General features: G+C 45.4%; 1 protein-coding gene across 2 annotated transcripts in view; it reads right to left on the bottom strand.

Annotated features, from left to right (window-relative positions):
- The window catches only part of CACNA1C (calcium voltage-gated channel subunit alpha1 C), a 493329-nt gene that overhangs the window by 25946 nt on the left and 444479 nt on the right, over positions 1-22904 (bottom strand). For both annotated transcript variants that reach the window (XM_086610632.1, XM_086610633.1), the window contains 2 exons: positions 5114-5146; positions 2139-2267 (listed from right to left, as the gene is read on the bottom strand). In XM_086610632.1, coding sequence (XP_086466758.1) covers positions 2139-2267; positions 5114-5146 — 162 coding nt within the window. The remainder of the gene's footprint in view (positions 1-2138; positions 2268-5113; positions 5147-22904) is intronic.

The raw sequence follows: 22904 nt of genomic DNA, 5'->3' as shown, positions 1-22904 counted from the left end.
GCCCCGACTTGTACGTAAGCGCCGTGCGCCATGCGCGGGGCACGTGGTAGTTAACGGTGGGCTCTGGACTCCAGTGCGGGTTCCTTGCTTATTAGGAGGCCCTGTGTGAGCAGAGATGATTCCTGGAAGCATGTGGGGACACGGAGAAGAGCCCGTGCCAGACAAAGTCTGCAGGGATCCTAGATTTTGACAGCGGGAGTGGTTGAGTTAAGAGCTCTGAGCAGTGGCTATTCTTAGCTACCGGAGGAGCCTCCTGGTAGTTGCAAGAGGAGGAGCTCCGAGCAGAGAATGCCATGTTATAAATGGCTAAAGGCTTTCAAGGGAAAAGGCATTTGCTTGCAGTGCCTTCCCCATCCCCCTGCCCCGCTGTGGAAGATACCTCCCTTGCTACTTTCTCCCATCACCCTACAACCCTGCCTAAAAGTGACTCTCCAACCAAAGAGGTCTGAAGGTCACTGGAAGGAAGTACCAGGCGCTCCCTTTCCCATCCATCTCCTCCTCTCCAGCCGAGAGCCGGGGCAAGCTGAGCTCCAGATAGGAGCGAGCTGTTGCTAAAGAGGCTGGAGGGGCACAGGGGCAAGGGGAGGAGAAGCAGGAACTGGAAAGTGTGACTCTGTCCTCTGCATCAGGGATGGCTGAGCTGTGCCAAGGGAATCTCATTCCTATGCGTGCAGGCAAAATGGTTCCCACTGGAGCCACTCAAGTAACAACCTGGAAGTTAGCAACCTGGTAAGCAATGGAAAAAGTCGCTTGTGGTACGGATGTGTCGGAAAACCGCTGTGCAATAGTAGATCCTCTGGCAGTCAAGGAGAGCACAGAGTGGGAATCCTTTGCATGAGCCTGGTGGTCTGGCTCCTGAGACCACCTGAGAGCTCCACTGGAAAAGGTCCAGATGGATCTCTGGTGTACACATGTGCTATTTCTGCTGACAGAGAAGTCAGCAGACAGAAGTCTGGTGATCCACAGCACTGCAGGCTCGGGTCCCAGCTTGTGTTGTAGCAGGTGAGGCTTAAGTTTTAAAGTGTGGCTCAGCTCCTTTCCCATTGGAGTCAACACAAATGCTATCCACCATTTAAAGCCTCAGTCTGAGGGATACGTGGTTGCTCTTTCAAGACTGGTGTGTTGCACCAGGTACTCTTCCATGCTTTTGTCTGGTGGTGCGCCCTGCGTCTTTTCTTCTGTTTAGACACTATTTGTATTCCTGCACTGTCAGTCCCTGACACTTCTTCCAGACGTGTCCCAGCTAATATCCAGGTTGTGCTGGCCCAGTAAATCCAGGTCAAGTACTCGTAAAATGCAGGAATATGCTATGCTTCATCTCTAACTATATTTTTCTGTACATGGCTAGGTTAGAGGCTGGTTTGGAAGCAGTTTTTCTAGCAAACAGCTGTCTCTTGGTGTTTGTTTTCTCCCAGAGGTGATGATTCACGGCCAGGTTGGATGAGGCTTTGGGCAACCTGGTGTAGTGGAGGATTTCCCTGCCCATGGCAGGGGGGTTGGAACTAGATGATCTTTGAGGTCCCTTCCAACCCTAACCTTTCTATGATTCTATGATTCTATGACTCTTATCCAGTCTGGTCTCCTTCACCTTCCCCTATCTACTCTGGTCCACTGAAACGCAACCTGCGTCCAAGGCGGAAGCAGCAGCAATTTAATAACTTGGCATCATTACCAGGGCCAAAGGCGTGGGGCCAAAAAGGTGAAATTCTTCCGGGATGAAAGCATGGGGGCCACACACCTCTACTACTCACTGAAAATCCTCAAAACAAGTCTTAAAAGAAAATTAATTGAGACCCAGGCCTTCCCCATAGCTGGATATTTTGCTTAAAGCAACAGATTTAAAATAAATCTAAAATAGAAAAAAAAAAAAAAGAGATTGAAGGTTCCAGACAGGCAGTAATTGAGTTGAACTGGACTATCAAGGCTGTGCAGGAAGGTCTCAAGCAATTACTCATGCTTTAAAGCAGAAATTCATGCCCAGGCAGTCATCCCCCGTGAGCCCCCTTTACTTGACTCTCCTTCGTGCCACATGTCACTGGTGGGCACTTGGGTGAAACCCCTCCCCGAAGGGCCACCAAGGGCAAAAAAAAAAAAAAAAAAAAGCGTTAGGTCTTACTTAGAGATAAGTGAAGGAATACCTGGAAGGACTTGATGAAGGTCCAAAGCAGTGTCCGGATGCCCTCCCCTCGGCTCAGGAGCTTCACAAGACGCATCACGCGGAAGAGTCGGAAGAAGGTGATTGAGATGCGAGAGTTTTCCTCTGCGTTCTGGAAGCCATTGGCACAGAGGCAGGAGTTACAACAGCATGGGAGGAACGGGGGCCCTGGGCCACAGACGACGCTACGCCGAGAGCTCACTGCACTGTTCCTTGTCCTGGTACTGCTCCCTGGGCTCGCACTGCCCCAGCACCCCAGGGACGGGCCAAGCTGGTCAAGCCTGCCCTCTCTGCCGTGGTGGGGAGGCTACTCTATGGGGACTCTAGAGGCCATCAGCCTCTCTCTTTGGGTAGCCTGGACTTTTGGGGATTAGGGATATGCTGTGCTATAAACTGCTCCATTACATCTCCTCCTCGCACTGGAAAGATGCAATTCTACTTTGACATTGTACTGGAGGAGAAAGATGACCTGTCTCGGATGTTCTACTCCAGCAAGCACCTCAGCCAGCAGGTCTGGCGAATCTGCTGGGCATCAGCCACGTCCTGCTTGCTCTACAGAACAACAGCAGCAGGTCCCAGGTCTGCTCTGGGGTGCAGCGTGCTGTGGGGGCACGGCACACACTGCCCCGCTGCCGGTGGCACTGGTGCTGCTGGCAGCCCCATTGTCCCTGCGCTGCCATGGCCCTGCTCCTTGGGGCTGGGCCGTGGTCGCTCGCTCCCGCTGCTCTGCATTTAGGACTTTCCAATTTCTCATGACCCTTTTGTATTTCCCACAGTCTGCGCAGACTTTTTTTTTGGCTTTTTTTTGTTTTGTTTTGAAAAACATTTTATTTTGGCTTCACTGCTACTGTTCAAGCGTGCAGTATTTTAAAATAGTCTTTCTTCCAAACTTTTTTTTTTTTCTCACAGCATCTGCTTTGTCCCTAAGCATTTTCCCCTCGGCCTGTAACCAGCTCTGATGTTCCTCAGCCCTTCACACGTGAGCCTCACCCGGGCCTCGGTGGAGCTCGAAGGGAGGTGAGGCGCAGAAAACGCCGTCTTTCCCAGTTTGTTAAGCCCCTAAAATACCGTGTGAAGCCTGTGGAGCTGGTGGCCTCCGCTAGCAGCACCGTGGGAACGTGACCTCCTGGCACAGGGGGAGACGACGCTGTCACCCTGCCACTGGACCTGCTCTGGAGCGAAGAAGTGCACAGAAACTCCCTCTCTGTCCCCCCCCAGGCTGCAAAAACGGCAGTTTTGAGTCTGAACACCACCAAAAGAGCAACATCTAGGAGGAAGAAACAGTGCAGATCACCCCCGTCGTTAACTACTCACCACTGTGTAAACCAAGAGAGAACAGACCCTTTGGATTTCCTGACACCAGGCAGCGAAAACAGCAGCTGCTTGTCTGTCTGCTCCTGATAAAACCCAAAGCACGGGAACTGCCCGGGGTATGTTTCTGGGATTAAACATCCAGACGAGGATGCGTACCTGTGTACGCTCCTATTTCCAACCCAGGATGAGCAAATTGGCACTCGGCTCCCCGGCTGGGGCCATGCCCCAGCTCCTGCCATGCAGCCCAGGATCCCACCCCAGCTGCAGTTTGTCTGTGCTGAATCACTGGTAGATGTTTTGGGCAGCGTCCTCCAGCCTGCAGCAAAGGCTGACGCTCAAAGTCCACGTGGTAACCAGGTGAAAAGATTAGGGGAACGGTCTGCGTCAAGAAAACGCCTGAGTGCTCCCCATGTCTCACATAATTCTTGTTTTCTGACTTGGACAACAGGCTGGGAGCTTCAGTGAATCGAAGGGGAAGGAGGGAATGAGGCCTCCAAGACATAAAATATCATGGCATTCAATACTCAGCACTACAGTCCCAGAGGGCTAACTACAAGGTCACACAGCTTTCCCAGTCCTACAGACATCCTGTGGTCTCCCTACCACTTTTCTAAGGAGCTAAACTTCAATACCACCCGAAAGGGAGATGAGATCCAAATTTGAAAGTTGTGCGGACAGCAGTACCTTGTGGTTGTGATAAAAAGGTGTTTTCTTATTCCACGTGCTGCTGCTCTTGTCAGCTTGGCCCTTGGGATGGCAGCAAGTTGAGACATGGGTCTGGACAGAGGTTTTAGCATTCCTTCGCCTTTCCTTTCTGAGAGGAGGCAGCTGCCATAGACAGAAAATGACTCCTGTCCTCCCAGGGTCCTGGAGTAGGCAAAGTCTAAGCAGCGGATAAAGTAGAACAAACTCCTCCCTGGTGCAAATATGCAACTTCCTGTCATCAAACCACTTAGCCAAAACCACTCAGTGATGCCTCAGGAGATTATGGTCATTTTAAGATTAGCCGGTGCTCCAGTAGCCTTGCTTGCTTTCTCCTGGCTTTCATCCAGCTTTTTGAAGGCATACCCTTGCTAGAGGAGGGAGGTTCTGCAAAGCAGTGATCAAGAGAATGGAGTTACTGCAACTCTGTTGGGGTGGTGCGAGAACTGCCATGTACACCAAGGCAGCAGAGTTCGTGTGCACCATTGCACACTTACTCTTTCCTGTACAAAGTAGGAACTCAAAAGTCACAGTGAATCGCCTCAGTGAAGAAAAACTTCAGAGTCCCCATCCTTTCTAGTCTGGAGGTTTGGACGTGAAGTCACATTGCAAACTCATTCAGTGCCACATTGATAGCGACGCGGTTTGTTGCTAACAAGAAATCTTACCAGGTCTAGTTCTCTCTTGGTGATTCATTAGAAGGCAGAACGACAGTTAACTTGACCAAAGGAAAGCTCAGGATGCACAAGAAATACACATGTGCAGCATATTCACAGCTCATGTGAACACCAGACTCACACCAATACACGACATGGCAGCTTCATGCAGAAATAACTAGGCTGGGCTTGGAGAGAGAACTCGTGATCACAGGAAGAGAATAAAGGAGTGTGTTAGAAAGAGTGTCACAGAAGCTGGGAGGGTGGTCTGTATTTTCGGTCTTACCATAGAGGAAGAGCATTGGGTATGTTCAGCTGGCTTTAAAGAAAGGCAGACAGAAATAAGCTGTAATAAGTCTCCAATCACGAGCCCTAGTAAACTAGGTCTTGGCTAACACAGGAGCAACAAAATGGCAGAAGAGGGCAAAAGGGAGTTCGAAAGAAATGCACAAGAGGCTGGGCTTATTCCCTAGGATGCCCAGGATCCTAGCTGGCCATGGCAGAAGTAGGTACAACTCCCATTGAATTGGATGTAAGCTGTACCCACTACCACCACATGTGAATTGCACCCAGTATCTCCTGAGTGCTAGGCATCTTGGCATCCGGGCAGTGGAAGTACAGGTATTGTTAAACTGTTTCTCGCATCACTACTGTCGAGTTCAGCACAGGGGCTTATTTAGCTCCCAACTCAGATCCAGGCCATGTCTGCACAGGGACCAGCCAGCTTCTAGTGCATCGGTCTGATTTGGAAACCCATAATATCCCAGTGCTAAAGCAACGCTTCCTATTTATGTGTCATATCCCCACTCCCTTACACCAAGTGCTGGGTGATAACATTGTTGTTACTAAGACAATGGGTTGGGACAGTCTAATCAGCTCTTGGCAACCCTACAACACCCACTGCCAGCTGTGGAAAGTGGGTTGGTAAAGCTGGTTAGCTTGCTGTACCCTCACCCACCTCACAGCAAAGCTCCGAGGGCCTAATAGATGTGTCCTTGGAGGCTGGGCTGAGCCCTGATCATGCCTGGAAGAGCCTAGTTGCTGCAAACATTCTGTCTGATGTTCTTTGGTTAACTTCTGGGGCTGAGAACAATTCTTAGAAACACCCAAGGCTGCAAGTACCCTCAGGTGTAGGACGCGGAATTGAAAATTAAATAAACCCGGCTTTATCAGGAGTCCTTCAGTTCAATAGGAACATAATCTTTCAGGCCTCATCTCTACCATATGCCCCATATGCCAAACCTGCCTGTCATTACTTCCTGTGACTACATTAGCAAAGCTGAAACTGATGTCTTTCTTCTGCCAGTGGCAGAATTCCCCTCTTGTGCCACGGAGTACTCCTGCAGCGTGCTCCTCGCAGTGACCAAACTGGCGTGGTATTACCCAAATAAAAACTATAGTTTGGATGCACAGCCTATTTGGTGATATAGGCAAATGAGAACAATTAAAAACCATGTAATAGTCTTTTGGGTTAACTCATTGGTTTGGTAGTGTCAGCTTTCATTGCTTTTATCCTCCTGTTCCACACGTTTGCTCGTGTGTTTTCTTTTCCGATCACGTACAGGCAAAAGTTGGCTTGAATACCAAATAAAGGAGCGGTGCTCATAGAGACATTTCTTACAGACCAGGCAGAGATTTTGATTTTGTGTTGCTGGGCAAACATCTCCTTTCCAGCAAAGAGTTTTTCTGGAAGCCCCATCCCTCTTCCTCTCTCTAGTTTGGCAAATCATCTTTTCTAACAATAGAAGGACCCTTATTCTGCTAGCTGCTGCATTCCTGGTAGAAGGCACAAAGCCCCTTCAAACTATCTGAAGGAAGCCCAAAAATTTTCAGCACCTTTCAGGATTCTCCATCCTTGGTGGCTGACAGTGATGGTGCATCTGTGACTGCCTGGCTGAAGAAGCCTTGTAAATTACTGCGGAATATTGTAACTTAATTGTCATTTTGATATTGTTAGCATTTCATCAGAAAGTGCAGATAATAGTAATGTAACAGAGTGAAAAAATCTGTATAAAAGGATATGACTATATAAGACACTTGATATAGGATGCTCAACTCGGAGGAGTTGGCATCACGTTGAAATATTAGAAACCAAAGATTCTGAGTATCTTTGGCACTGCTAAGAAAGCGAAGTAGAGGCTGACTTGTTCCTCTCTTATTCCCTGAGCTAACTGGCCTGTGTTTTAAGATGGGGTCAAATCTGTAGCAAATTATATAATTACCTACAGTAAAGGCTCAAAAGCAGCACGGGAAAGTTTCCGTTAATGCTGGTATTTGTACAAACTGTGGCACTGCAGGCTGAGGTTCCTGATGTGCTTGTGCATAGGGTATTTTGTGCACAATTATATGAGGGGGAATCAACCTGCAGCTGTGGGTTGCTGAATAAGTTTTTTGATGTCCACAAAGGTTTTAGAGAGAAGCCAAATCCTACCATTTTCCACCTGTGGCAAAAAGTCACCATATGGACCTGAGCACAGATACCTGAGGATCTGTTTCTGGGACTTTCAGGTGTCGCCATTCCTAACTACAAAGCTGAGAGCACTATTGCTAGATTTTCTTGGAATCTTCAACCTTGCAAGTGATGTGGACATGCCCTTTTTAGGACAAGGACAGGCACCCGGCACCTGAGAACGTAGCAGTCACATCAGTTCACAGGGATGGATGGAGGTGGGGTGACTGATACTTGGAATTAAAGCCAGTGTCTAATGTCCATCTGAAGTGGACAAGATTTCAGTTCTACAGATCTCAGAACAATGTACAAGAGCAAGTTCTCATCTGTTTAATGTCTTTGGGAGAGCTGTTGGAGAAGCTACGCCACTTAACGGGAGGTGGCCTTGGCTGTACCCTATTTTAATTGCAGCCATCTCTTCTCCTGCATGCGGTCTAATCTGCAAAGGAACTTCAAGTGTTCTACCCTGCTCTTGTCATTTGGGGCACAGGTAGCATCCACATAACAGAATGAGAAAGGGCAACAACAATAACGGTGAGATCAGTCAAGAGATGATGCTCTGCACAGTTTCCATCATAAGGGAAAAGGCACCTGCAGTACAAATCACAAACAAATCCAGGAGCATTTTAAGAGTGATGTAGAAGGGAAACTGCAGGCTAAGGGTGGGAAGAGAAATACCTGAGGCATCAAGGGAGATGAGTGTGATGAAACTGCTTTGGCCATTTTTTTTTTTTTCCCTTTTTTTTTCTTGGTGCCATCATATTTATAAAGATAATAGAGACGCTAAGGAGCAGAAAAGCTCAAGAAACAGAAAAGCACATTCTAGAAGCCAAAGTAAAGATTCAAGGAGGATGAAGACTGAGAGATCCCTGAAGCACATCTGAAAGGCTCTTCAGAATATTGTCACCCCATATATCTCCTTTTAACTACGTTCAGTGTGTACCAGAGCACCAACTTTTTAAACAGACACATCGCATGAGCTGCTGCTACCCTATGTGCGTCCTTAAAGCCCTTACGGGCACAAAAGTGAAAGGTACAGTCATGCCCATCAGGAATTCAGGATTCCAGGTAAGGAAGTCTTTGGGAAGGAAGACAGTTTTTTTCAATGGAGAGATACTTAAAATCTCAGAGACCACAGCACCAAATAAGGTTACTGATAGTACTGCGTTCCTGCTCATCGTGCTCCACCTGCATAGGTGTGAGTAAGGCTTACTGGTGGCTATTTGCAAAGAACATAGCACCTCCAGGTGGGTACGGGGAACATCAGTGTCTCCTGGACCTCCACAATGACTCACGTATCAAACCTGGTGTCTGATCTTGCCATCGAGTCAAGGAAACAGTTTTTAACAGGTTGTGTTTATGGGTTTCTGTGGCATCCAATTATTATTACCCAGCTGGCTTGAATTGAAACTGAATATAATTAACTAATTAACTAAGGTTGAGACCCTGCCTACAAAAGGTGGGCCATTTCCTCCTGGCTGGGGAAGTTGCAATGGCATCCTTGGAGCTGAGGTCTAGGCTGGTGAGCAACAGGTTTCTAAATCTTGATTTTTAGCATGAACACTGTGGAAGCTAGGAGAGGATAAAATTTGCACACAGGAGAACTGTTTTTGATGTTTCAAGGGCAATATGTAACTGTCAATATTATACGATGTTTATGCTGTAATGTAATCCACTCTGGAATTTTGAGAAGGGGTGGCTTGGCTCTTCAGAGCTGTAAAGACAGGAGCAAAAATATGAGCAAAAAGACTGAAGACTTTGTATTGTCATGATAGTATCAAAGCCCCCTGAAATATCCACGGCTTAGAATATCTTCTAGATAGATAAAGATTTGGAAGAAAATGATAAGGTGTGTTAATAAATAGATTTGAATGAAAGATTCAGCAGAAAAATCCTGAGTGGAGATATCAATCCCACCTCATCCCTGTGGAACGCTGGAGATGGAGGACCATGTTGAGATGCTGGAGTTCCCTGGAGTTTTTGGCTGGTTTCCTGACAACTATAATGGCTATCCGTGGCAGCACCTGGAAGTGCCTGAAGGGGAAGTCCGTTAGGTTTGTACAGCATATATTTAATGGATGTATCCAAGGAGGCTGCTTGACTGCTGGGTAAGTATGTTTCAGCAGTTGTAGAAGCCTGATTGCCACCGAGATGATGGTACAGGCAGGTGGTATTCCTATTACCAGCACTGTTGATGGTAGTCATTTTTTTACACCACAGGACACACTGAAAATGATGAGTTCAGCTCCTTCAGTGGATCCAGGCTTTGCTAGGAAGTCCGAACTGATTTATTTTTCCTGATGTTTGAGGAGTAAAACTTCCTTTCTGATAGTTTTTTTTGCTTTCTAATAAGACTTCTTCCATTCATAGGAAGGAATCTCTTTTTAAAAGACAGAATCCATCTCCAATGTTGTGGAGAACTTTGGACTGGCTCGATCTGGGAAATATTTAAGTAGCACAGTGTTATTGTTGCTTTGTTAGTCAGAGTAGTCTCAGTCAATGCAGTGGTACAATGGCAGCTTTCTAATTTTGCCTGCTAGTTCTAGGTTTGAAGAGATGAGAGGAAGTCTGTATTCGAGACTTTGGCACTACAATATGACAGAATATCTTCATATTTCTCAGGAAAACAAATGGTTAGATGGCTTATGTTGCCTTTTGTGACAAACAATCTATAATGGCATTTCTCCAGTGAGGAAAATATGGCTTGTGGATGGAGCTCTTAGGAGACCACATGCAGTATTTGGTTGTTGGTGATGGATGTCTGCTGTTTCCTTGATTGCTGTTGACATTTGGAGAATGAAAAGTTACCCATGAAGATGCCGTATCTGCTGGAAATTGATCTGTTGGTCTGTGAGCATTATCCCAGGAGGAAGGGGGTGACAGATGTTCACTTCTTGCTTTTTTCCTGCTCATTTCAAGAAGGGTGCCTCTGAGAATCCGTGCTGCAGAGTTTGCCTGAGCAGGTTGCATTGTTGTGTTTTGCAATGTGTTTTTGCAGTTCTAGGTTATCGGTCTTTCTAGCTCAAGTTCTTCGTATCTAGAGGTCCTCCGAGAGTCCTGCCTGCTTTAGCCATACTGCATCTGTGACCTTCTTGGACACAAAATGAAGGGTGGAAAGAGACATTCTGGGGAAATGAACTCATTGTACAAACATAGGTAAGATTTTGAGGGGAATTAAAAACAGGTTCATTAAGGGATATCTGATGAGCAACAGTGATTTGATTTTGTTGCTACAGCCCAAACAAGCTGCTCAAACTCTGCTTTCTTCCATTAAGTGTGCAGTTCATCGAGAATTTCTGGGAATATTTTGAATGAAACTAGCCGGAATTATTTTTTTCTCTACAAAAATATTTTCCATTAGAACAATGCTGATGCTGAAAGTGAAATGTTCTGTATAAACATGTCAATTTTGAAAAAAGCATTTCAGGAATGTAAAATTGAAATCTCACATTTTATCCTTGCACATTTCAATTTGAGTTTCCATTTCCATTAGAAATGTTATATAACTATTAAAAAAAAATCAATCCCAAACCAAACTGTTTTCACTTTACTTAAGCAAATGTTCTGCTTTTCCTTAATTATTTCTGTTGGAATCATCTTTTACTGAAAATTGTGCAATTTAAAATTTTTCTTCTAGTTTAAAACAAAAAAAAAGATTTACAACGGTCTTGTGTGAAACAAAAAAATCAAGCCTTCCTATAGTTCTAATTTGGGTGAAGCATCAGAGGCTTTTTGCATGATTTTCACAAGTTGAGGTTTGGTTTTAATGCCTAATAGAAAATGGCACCGTCTTACAGGAAAATAGGGAATCAAGGTGTGTGATGCTGCCTTTACTGGGGGAAATAGTAAACACCTTGCTGATTTCTCTGGAAAAAGCCCTGAGCTGGTCCAGTGCAATGTAACATGCAAATTCTCAGCCAGCTCTGTGACAGAAACTGAAATTTCCTGCAGTAGGGAATTAAATTTTTATTTGGTGCAGTAAGGGGAATTAGGAAAAACGCGACACCTGCAATGAAGTTTGCTGTTCCGTTTCTGCCTGCGCTAACTCATGTGAGTCAACGGACAGCAAGTGCCAGCTCACAGAAATGGAATATATATATGCATTTATACTTCATATAGATTCTACATGATCTCAGGGGAAATATTAGCAACAAAAGCCTATTTTGAATACAGTTTGTAAGGTCAAGGTAACTTTTAAAGTAAATGAGTCCTGCAGCTGTCATTTTTTTCCCCTTCATTTCCTATGTCTTCTAAGATTTTGAAATTCTAGAGCTTTCTTTTCTAATTAGCTTCAAGTATGCAAATCATACCAATTTGAATAGCTTATTAATTATTTTCATATATAGCCGTGAAATTGTCAGACAGCAATCTTACAGTTCCAAGTGCTTAAGGTAAATATAAGGCAAATCAATTGCTTTAATTTGGTTATGCAGATTACCCTACATTGACAATTACTGGACAGTTAATGAGAGTCACTTTTTACACCACTGAAAGCTCTTTTTTTTTCTATGACTTTCAGAAAAGCAGAACAATTGGTAAAGTATTTCTATGCAAATTATTCTTAATTTTCAAGATGCCTTAATAATCCTTCTCATTAGCTCTGGGTAAATGATAGGTTCAAGTTTTATGGTAATCAAGCCTGGGGGGCTCCTGAGGAACAAGTAGATATTAAACTATCAGAGATGCAGTGCTCATCTCCAGCTACAAGCACTGGTCTGACTCAGAGAAGCAGGTGCAGCTTGCCTGTGTTTTATTATTTTTGTTTTGTAGGACAGGTAGCCAAAAAAAGCCCTAGAACATCTGGATAGGGCGGCTCTGAAGATAACCTGAGCTGTGAAAATAAATGTTGAAAGGCTACTTCTTGTGCAGGACCTTTTGTTTTACAGGTGGAGTGATTTTAAGGATTTTCCAGTTTGAGTATCAGCTGAGGAGCGGTTTTGCCTATTTGAACACCTCTACCAGAAGCCATGTACAGTGTGATGGGGTGGACTTTTTTCATTCAATTTGCCTTTCACTTGACCAATTCTTGATCCACAGGGCAAGGGCTCTCAAAGGAGGTGATCAGCTGTCCGAGCCCAGAGCAGACGGAGGGGGATGACCCCAGGAACAGACCAGACCACTGAGAAAGATGGAGAGAGAAAGTGTGAAAATTTAGAGTTCCGGGGTTTCCAGCTCTATTAGCATCCATGCCAAGGGTTTCCTTGCTGTTGTTCCCGAGTAGTCCAACGTGCCTCACCGTCTTTCCTGTAGCAAAGTTAACATGGCTTTTAAACACCAAACCCAGGGAGGGAGGGAAGTCTGTGGGGCTGGTTTTCCAACAGGAGCACAGCCTGGATCTAGTTTTGACTCAGTGACAGTTTTTTTTCATATCCAGGTTCTCCTGTCCCAAACCCCTAAATAAATCCATCATCTTGACTTCTTATCTGCAGCAGTGTTGTGAAAGCACAGCGGCTCTGGAGGGCTGCAAGTAGAGAGAGCTTGGCCTGCTAAGGTTCTTGTGCACCAAGAGTGTGCCACTGACTTTGATCTTGAAATGAAAAAGAAGAAAGTGACTGTTTGAAGCATCCGTACCGGTCTTGGTTACTTTAAAGATATGCTGCTGTGGAAGGTGTAGATCATTCCTTTCCTCCTACTATCCCACAGCCTGTCTTGGAAATGATAGCTGCAGCAGAGTTCTTCTCTAAGATGAATCTCCTGAGCCATAGGTAGGCAGGAGCTTTCCTTGTCTCCAGCACCTTGCGATACTTCATCAGTACTGAGAGGCTGAGTGTCATCCACTGGCTTCATATTCTGTGCGGGCTGATGATTTGAGGAATTAAGCAAACTCCCAGAAGCATGTTGTTCTTCCGTCATGGCTATGCTTGTCTTCAGCGCACTGAGCACTTGAACACTTTTGCAGCTATTTGTTAATTACTCATTAATTAGCTTGTAGGATTGCACGGTGTGGGAAGAGGAGAAGGAAGAACAGATTGAAACTGGGTGCCCTCCGTATTGGTGTCACTGGGGTGTCTCTGGGCAGCCTCACCTGCCTAGGGCAGAAAGGAGGCTGGAGACCTTCGCACTTTGTAGGGCTCCATCTGTGAAGAGGTTTGCTGGGAGCTCAGTATGGAGAGTTTACTGGAATGCGGTTGGCAGGAGCACGTGAATCTGGAAGGAAGTTCCAGTAGCATCTCTGCAACTCCTGTGTAACTGATGGGGAATTAAACTGGTGGTGGTAAGGTCAGAAGCAGGCCTGTGGTCTGCAGCAAAATACCCGCCCCTCAGTACGTTACTCTTCTAGGCACCGATGGATCCAGATGGAGATCAGATGGTGAGCAGGTTTTTCCAGGGAGGAAGGCAGGCAGTCAACCAGCTCAAAGACTGCATGCTGTGTTGCCAGGATCCTTCTTTTTGGCAAGCCCAAAGACTCTGGGACAGGCTGAAGAAGAACGAGCCATCTTATGCTTTGATGAAGGTGCTGAAAGAAACTGCACATGCCATGGAAAACAGGAGAAAACCCAAGCCACCTTCGTTTAAAGGCAACAGGACTGTGGATTGCAAGAGACAGTAGATACAGGTGAATAGCAGCCCCTGTTAATTTTGGTAATGAATCTCTGCTCAAGGAAGGATAGCCAGAGATACCAGCAGCCCAAAGAGACAGTTTGTTATGGACCGTTTTCATTTGAGATGTGTAGCAGTTAGTATTTAATTCCCAGGCTGTGTCTTTTCATTGTCTTTTAAATTAGAAAGTTATTTAATGTTGGTGCAGAATGTTTCCTAGAAGAAAACAGCCTATAGAGTCGTACTGGCTTTCTGTATGTTAATATGGGATACAATAAAGCCTATGAGGCACTCTGGGATTGGAAATGCCAATCACAGGCATTATCAGAGCATGTTAGAGGTGGTCATATGGAGAAGGCAGCTAGCTGTTACGAAGCTACTGAGCAACAGATTTATGTTTCACACCTCTTTCCAAGAATAAATAATTATTGATTTGGTTAATTATTTGGTTAAATAAATAGCAGGGATAGTTTAGATGATATGTAACGCTCACTGTGTGTGGTTTACTATGTTCAAGTCTGGGCAAACAGCTGAGACTCAAAGTCCCTAGCTCTAAATATCAATTCGCTTTAGTTCCTTTCTATTAACAAGTGTTTCTTTACTGCTGAGGCATCTTTGCCTTCATATCTGTTCAACTTGGGAAAAGATGTCACTTGATCTGGCTTTGGGTGAAACAGATTTTTCTCCCACTCAGGCAAGGCTCAGCAGACACCACTGCTAACTGGTATCTCCGAGCTTAAAAGTTGATTTTGAGAGAATGGCTGGGATGTGACCAGCTGAGATGTACCATTACTCTGCAATGTAGTAAACTTTACTGGCAATTACAGCCAGACCCAGATTTTTGGCCACCGATCCACTGACCATAAGCAGCAATCCAGTCTCTACAGCTAGGTCATCGGGATGCAGCTGGGAATGGGTCCCAATTAGCAGATGTCTAGGAAGATATATGAAGCAGAAGTAATTTTGTTGGCATGTTATGCCAGACAGTCTCCACGAAGAACAGACCAGTGAGGGAAGGTAAGAGCACAGTCATTTTAACAGTTTTCTAATGAGAAATAAAAAATCCCCTTATGTTTGCCTGGCTGGTACATATGAGGGTAGAGGGAAGGCAGCAGGAGATAAATGAGGGTGCTACATTGATTATATTAGAAAGTGTAAATTAGTTTATATGTATTTACCTTTGATAGCAAATCTGGTTGAGAGCCCACATTCTCTTCCTTACCAGCAAAAAAAAACACAATCAGGTCTTTATTTATTGGGAACCTCAAAAATTCCTGTAAGTCTGTGCTTTAAGGTCCCTTCCAACCCAAACCCTTCTATGACTTGGGTTTGCGAAATGGTACCCATCACCATGCTGAACTGCTGCTGAGCACCTGGCACAAAAACCTTCACAAGGGGGAACAGCCTTTCCCCTGGGCTGATGGTATCTTGGCTGAAGACAGGAAAAAAATCACTGATACAGTAGGTAGGGGGGAACTAATTACCTCCTTGCTGAAAACTACTCCCAGTGCTCCTGGGAGTGGGAAATACGGCCTCTGCTACCCAAGATTTCAGCAAAATTTGGAGAAAGTGACTGGGGATAAGAAGATAGGGGAGAAAACAAAGTTAAAGAGGAAAACAAGTAAAATACTTGTGGTGTGTTTTCCCTTTTTCTGTCACCTTCATTTCTTTCACCGGAACTGGTGGTGCAATCTGGAACCAGTTAGCAGATCACTAAATACGCACAATAGTAAGAGATGGTGCGTGCAGTGAGGTCTTGGAGGACCAGTGTCAAAAGCTCTTGCAATTTGGATGAAGAACAGAAGCTTTTACAGCAAAACTGAGTGAAATACAGAGGACTATGCACCCTTTATTCCTGCAATCTGCACGTGGAGAACAGTGATGCTGGAAAATTCCTTGGGCACTCTCAGCAAAGTAGGTCTCATGAAATGAAGAATTAAATGCCAGAAAATATCTTTCACTGCTTCAAGGAATTGCATTAGATGACAGAACTAGCTGGATTTGAACTCACTGAGCACCTTCTTGACCATCTAACTTAGGGTGCTTGGGGAGCTACCAGTAATTAACATTAATAAATTAAGAGACAACTGAAGGAATCAGTGTCAGATTTTTCTGCAGATCCATATAAAGATAGAATCTCTGTCAGAGTTCAGTGAAAGTTAAAAGAAACTTTTGCTCGGCAAAAGGAATGATTTATCCTGGCTAGCAAGCTAATGGAAAATATAACCAGCTTGGGGTAGTTCTAATGTTTTTTATTATTTTTTCTTTTGAGCATTTTAACTAGCTTTGTGGAAAAACATATTGGAATTAAAAGGAAAATGAAATATACTATATCACAAATGTTAATGCCAGAATATTGTAGTGATGTTTTTTAAAGTGACGTGATGGAAAAATGACAAGAAAAATTAAATACTGGTCAGAAAATCTGGATTTGGCTTTTTAAAGTGCTCTTTGTACTGAAATGTACATGTCACACTTATTTTACCACTGAACCAACACAGGACAAGGCCTGTGGTACTTTTTGTCCCTACTATTAGCTATGATTGTTATTGTAACAATAATTTAGTCAAATATGAAATCAGGACTCTAAAAGCTTTAAAACCCATAAAGGTTTTGGCTCCGTGAAAGCCTGCAGTAATTAAAAGCACGATCCGCTCCTCAGCGCAGTCAGAGAAATGCTGTGCCCCATCATTTTTGAAGACAGCTCTACACATTTTCCCTCAGAAGGACTCCAAACAGGTTTGTGCATCAAGTCTTGCAGCTCTAGGGCTATCTAACTTTCTTTTTAATGCTTCTACAACTAGGTTTCAGGGATTTATTCCCCTGGATTCTTTGTTTCTCGTATTTTAATTAACTAGCATGAGTGCAGTTATATTTATCCAGTAGAACAAATTTATTTTTATGCTGCTCTTAGATCTCTCCTGCATTAAAATACATTCTGATTATCCCATGCACCTGGAATAATGTCAGAAGCCAAGTATAACAAGTACTTTTGTGGAAATCACAATATTGAGGTATTTCCTCAAAACTGGGTAGTGGGGAGAGTCTTTCAAAGTGGTTTTCCCCATGGAAACTACATGCTTTCTTCTTATGGTGCTAATATTGCTAGTCATTGGTAACAGCTCAAATACTCAGCTAAACTGAGGAAGGAGTTATTTGCATTTTGCATTTACTATCCCCTTTTCTGCAAAAAATACGTACATTCTTTTCTGTTTGCCCATATCTCCGGTAGATTTCTTTACAGAAAAAGTTGTGCCGTTACCAAAATCATCTCTTTGAATGGGCAAATCGCATTATGAACTCTGGAAATGCACTCAGAATACCAACATTTTTAAGTCAAAAGAGGAAAAAAAAAAAAGGCCCCATCTTTGTGACAAAAACATACATAAATAAACCCAAAACAACTCTGTTCAAACATGGTTGTGGTCACAGTCTTACCATACTTTCTCACCAACACAGGGTGAAAAACATGCTTTAAAATTTTGATTAAGCATAAGAGGTGACCAGTTGATTAATCAATCTAAGCCTAATTTGGGAAAGAGTTCAGGGCTGCTCTCCTGATGTTCACCAAAGGCAAAATAAATCGCTGTGTACTGGCATTTGCCATTGCTACAGCTCACAACCATGCTTCAACGTGGCTTTCTACACACAGAAGCTGGGGCCACAGCGGTGCGTTACCTCGATTATTCTAGTGATAAAACCAGCACCAAATATTCAAAAAAGCAAACCAAATCCACCCCCCAACCCCCACTGCCCATTAATTTCATCAGTAGTTTTTCCAAAGAGAAAACAAGTCATATATACATACATATACACGCACACAGGGATAGCTCAGGACTACATACAACTTCCAGGATGGCGGCAGTAGGGTATGACAACACAAGATGTCAAAAGAAGCCACTGTGCTTCTCCAGCCCTTTGCTACATAATTTGGAGGTCTCTGCTACCCAGGCAGCGTTTGAGAAAGAGAGAGAAAGAGGAGGAGAGAGGGAGGGAGATGTTTTCTGCCTCTTCCGAAAGGTTTGGGTAAACGAACTCCCAAGTTCTAGGAATTGCAAAGATTTCTGTCCAGTGGCAGCTGGTGAGGCACTGGAACAGGTTGCCCAGAGTTGTGGCTGCCCCATCCCTGGAAGTGTTCAAGGCCAGGTTGGATGAGGCTTTGGGCAACCTGGTGTAGTGGAGGGTGTCCCTGCCCATGGCAGGGGGGTTGGAACTGGATGGTCTTGAAGATCCCTTCCAACCCAAACCATTCTATGATTCTATGCTGGCCAAAATCTGAGCAGCAAAGGGCATGGAAGCAGAGAGAACCAGACAGGCAGAGACAGAAAGACAGACAGACAGACGCAGCGACAGAGATGAGTGCCAGTCCCAACTGAGGTGCAGGCTAGATGTATGTCGTCCTTCCACTGATCCTTGCTCCCATTGTGGGGGGGGGTGTGTATAGGACTGTGTCGCAGGGGCCGACCGCTCCAGTCCTTGCGCAGGTGAAACGCCCTGGGGCACCTCTGCCTGAATAAGGACTGCAGGATCGAAGCCACTGGTTCTCTGCCTTCAGACACATTGATTGAAGGTGAAAATGAACTTGTGAGGTTTAGTGTGGCTGGAGACGAGGGAGAGGAAAGCGAGGGAGAAAGGAAGAAAGGCAAGGGGTGGGTTGAAAGGGAGAAGTGCAGGAGAAGGTGAGAGGGAGACTTGAGTATAGGCTGTCAGATATTCCAAAGAATGGGAGCAGGAGCCCATGACAAATCATATGAAGCCTCTTGACACCAAAAGCAAGATGACCATAAGAAAAGGCCTCATGCGCCTGGTCTAAGCCTGAGTTTCTTTGTTTCAGAAATAAAGACTACAGGAGAAATCACTGCACAGGTCTCCAAATGTCCCTGGGAGCTGAATGCTTTGGTTTTTCTCGGGCCCTACTGCATCAGTACTCGGGAATCACCCAAGCTGCAACTCTCTGCTGACTTCCTACCAGTATTTGGAAACCTTTTCAGAACTGCAAGGCTTCAAGTACTCAGCTCTCCTGAATATCTGATAGACAAAACACCAAACCACTACCCATCAGGCCTGGGCACAACAGGCTGGACCATTTTCGAGGGGAAATAATACAGCAAGATGAGCTTTGGGTTTCTCTAACCTTCTTCATAGGGCTGCTACTTCCTGAAGCACCCAGGTCCTATGTCTCCTAGATGCCACCATGGATCAGATCACATACAACATCGTACTTTCCTTTCTTTCTCCTCCTGACACCTCTTCCGAATAAACACCATTTCCATCAACCCTCAAACCAGTCGCAGTGCTTACTCTTAGCAGAATATGTGTGGCTACAATAGGAGGGCAACTCCACAGCGAAATATTCCATTACAAGTCACCAGTTCCCTATCTTTGACAGTTCTCATCTCGTATCCACGCACAACCCCCTCGCTCATCACTTCTACTGCACTGCACTGCGTACCTGCCACGGGTACCTCCTCCTCCTCTCTGCCTCCTGCAGTGTTCACAGGCACACTCAGACAGGCAAGCGTGGTCACTGAGGAACACCGGTGGGATGGATACCAGTCCAGATGTTTTTGCCCAGTCATTCTCATGCGCTCCCAGACACGGCTGACGTACACAGAGGTACCCACACACGCAGACACGCTCAGAAGCACCAGCAAAATCCCCAGTGACAGGCTCATGGGTGGGTGTAAACCCTCCCTCCTCGACATCCTTTGCAGACAGACAGACGAATCAAACACACGACATCCCCACCGGCACGGGTCCCTACGCCGGTGCTCTGGAGACACAGAGGCTCCCACCTGAACATGCTTCCGTAACTCTCGCACATCTGCATGCCGTGAACTGCCCGCTGCAGCTGGATGGGCCAGCCTCTTGGCAGGCCACAGGGGCTTACCCAGCTCCGCGGGCACTGCTGTGAGCATCGCTTCGGTGGCCAACGAAGACTCAACCACAGTGAATCTTTGGTCTGACGCCGGCAGGGGAAAGGGTGAAGGAAAAAGGACCCTACGGACCAGAGAGGTGTTGGCTTTTCCGTCCGACTGAGAGGAAGGACGTTACACGAGCAGCTTTCCCAGTGACTTAGGGTCTGGCTGTTTCTCTTTCACCACTTTGGGCACTGTAGCACAGAGCACAAATGGAACTTGATTTCCCCCTTTAATAGAGCCTGACAAATAATTAAGGAGCAACTTTCTTTGCCTGGAGGAGGGGACGGCAGGCTGCCAGTCAGCTTCACAGCACTCCGCTCCAGGCTCTGTCTGCTGATGTGGAAAGGAAGGAAACGCAAGCCTGTGCCTGGGGCTACTTCTGGGATGAGACATTCCACGTTTACTGGCTTTTATTCAACTCCTGTAACATTTTGTTTCCTATTATTATTATAATAGATAGTAATAATTTCTACCACCTTTGTGTTTTCTTCTAAGGAACTTAAAGTGTTTTGTAAACATTTCCAACCCTAACCATTCCATGATTCTATTAATGACAATGCTTTCTTAACATAGGGAATAATAACAATCTCCAATTTACTGATGGGGAGACTGAGGCATAGGGATCTAGTCAAAGTCCAAGGAATACAATCCCCAGAACCTGCCTCCCAGGCCCCATATATTACATCGTCTTTTTCATCTTATTCCCCAAAAGCCATGCTTGGTCTTAGCACTTAAAGAGAGTTGACCCACGGGAGATGTGGTCTCTCCCTCAGAAATTCTTTTTTTTAATAGCAGATTAAAAAGTCCTCCCCTCCCTCTTCAGTTACTTCATGAGTGGCTTAAGAGTGGCCCAAAATAGAATCACTAAATATTTCCAGAAAATTTTGAAAAAAATCTTCATTCCATGGCTAGGAAGTTAGCCGTGTAACGCTGACTGAGAAACAAAGCTCTGAAAATGCAACTTGAAAGTAAGGTGATTTAAAAGTGAATTCAGCAGAAACTGTGCCACTCTGAAGTTTTCAGACCCGCCAGATTTTACACTGCCCTGTGCCCTTTGCACTTATTCCGTGGTGTGAGATGCGTCTCCGTGTGCCTGCAGAGCTGGCTGGGGGACCTGGGAGATGTTCTGGAGCCCCCAGCACAAGAAGGACATGGAGCTGCGGGAGCGAGTCCACAGAAGGGCCATGAAGATGATCCAAGGGCTGGAGCACCTCTGCTATGGAGACAGGCTGAGAGAGTTGGGGCTGTTCAGCCTGGAGAAGAGAAGGCTCCGGGGTGATCTTATTGCAGCCTTCCAGTACCTAAAGGGGGCCTACAGGAAAGCTGGAGAGGGACTTTTTACAAGGGGGTGTAGTGATAGGACAAGGGGCAATGGCTTTAAACTGAAAGAGGGGAGATTTAGATTGGATATAAGAAAAAAAATTTTCACTCTAAGGGTGGTGAGGCCCTGGAACAGGTTGCCCAGAGATGTTATAGAGATGCCTCATCCCTGGAAGTGTTCAAGACCAGGTTGGATGAGGCTTTGGGCAACCTGGTGTAGTGGAGGGTGTTCCTGCCCATGGCAGGGGGGTTGGAACTAGATGATCTTTGAGGTCCCTTCCAACCCTAACCATTCTATGATTCTATGATTCTATGTTCCCAGTTTGCAGTAAGCAAGTGGGCCTTATGTGCTGCAATTGGACTTATCACTTGACATATCTCCATGCCATGGAGGTGTTTTTGGTGGAGGCTTCCTACAGGACTCAGGGATGCTGAAGGCAACCTGGGGGCCTACCTCATGAGTATAGTACATGCCTTCTTGCTAATTTTGAGTGCACAACCATGCTAACGAGAATATGCTGAGCTTGACATGCGAGTGCACGCTCACCCACAGGCATGCAGATGAACATGCCTGCATACAGGAGACTCAGATATAAACCCCCAGTTGCAAGCAGGTCAAACTTGCACAGTAAGATAGGCAGATTGGCTGAGAAAACATGTTCACCAACCCATGTGTCTCCATCGACAGCCGTTCACAACACAAATACGTATGAAATACGTATGCTTGCATACACACTCTGTCTCCTCCACACATGGATTCGTGTCTGTACGCTCTCCCATGGATTTGAAGCCCATACACAGGTATCCAGACACATTCAAGAACGTATACTATAACCAATGGAGGACACACACAAAGACCCACCCGTGCACACTCACATACGTCTTAACGAAGGTTTTGGTCTGGGAAATTCCTTTTCAAGAAACAAAAATAATTGTCAAAAGAGAAAAACAGAGCATGGGGAACTGCACAAATGGATGCAAGGGTGCACCTACACGCACACTGTGGAGCCCGTCAGTCAGGCTTCCCACCGCAACCATGGCTCTGGCAGCTCAGCACCTGCTGGGTGTGCTTCTCCTGAGTGCAAACATCTGGTGGACCCCACAGAGATTTCAGGCTTTCATGTCTATGGTGGCATGTCAAACTAACCTGTGCTAGGTGTCTCCATCCTCCCTAACTGACCACAATGACAACTGTCCCTTAGCTCCCAGAGCAGCACCTTCCAAGACTCTACCACAAATGTTCTCAGCTTCTAAGGAGTCGGGCAGAAACATCTTACCTGCACCTGACCAGGCTAAACATCTCCAATTAGTGGAGTTTATTGGCATTTTAGGGTTTCTTTTTTCTTCCTTTTTCAGATTCCAGGTCTCTTGGAACAAGACAAGACAGTGTACAGAAACACAAGGCAGGGTTTGCTCAAACCCACAAACAGCAAGAAAGCCACAAGCTCCTGAGTAGGAGGGGAGAAGTGTATCTGAAAAACTGCCTCACACTGCTTGGGAAGGTGACAACCGTCCGTCCAAGATGGGCTGCTACTTCCAAAGCCCATCTGCTACAGATGTAACGTATCAAGTGCTGCTAGCGGGAAGGGAATCCGACAGGACAAACCAACATACAAAACATTCTCTTATTCAATAAGGGTTACAAGTGCAAAGGGATTTCAGAACATTTCAGAACAAACTCCATCCATAGGTGCTGCTCATTTATCAGTGCATCGAAAGATTGTGCAAGTTTTTAGTAACAAACATTAGAAACTAGTAGCAAAGGACTTGCCTAGATAAAAAGAGAAGATTTAAACATGCCAGGTAACAGAAAGACGTGTGCAGAAATCTGTCAAAACTGTATAGAA

This window comes from Tauraco erythrolophus, chromosome 4 (genome assembly GCF_009769465.1).
Source record: "Tauraco erythrolophus isolate bTauEry1 chromosome 4, bTauEry1.pri, whole genome shotgun sequence".
Taxonomy (NCBI): Eukaryota; Metazoa; Chordata; class Aves; order Musophagiformes; family Musophagidae; genus Tauraco; species Tauraco erythrolophus.
This window is presented reverse-complemented; position numbering and strand designations above follow the sequence as displayed.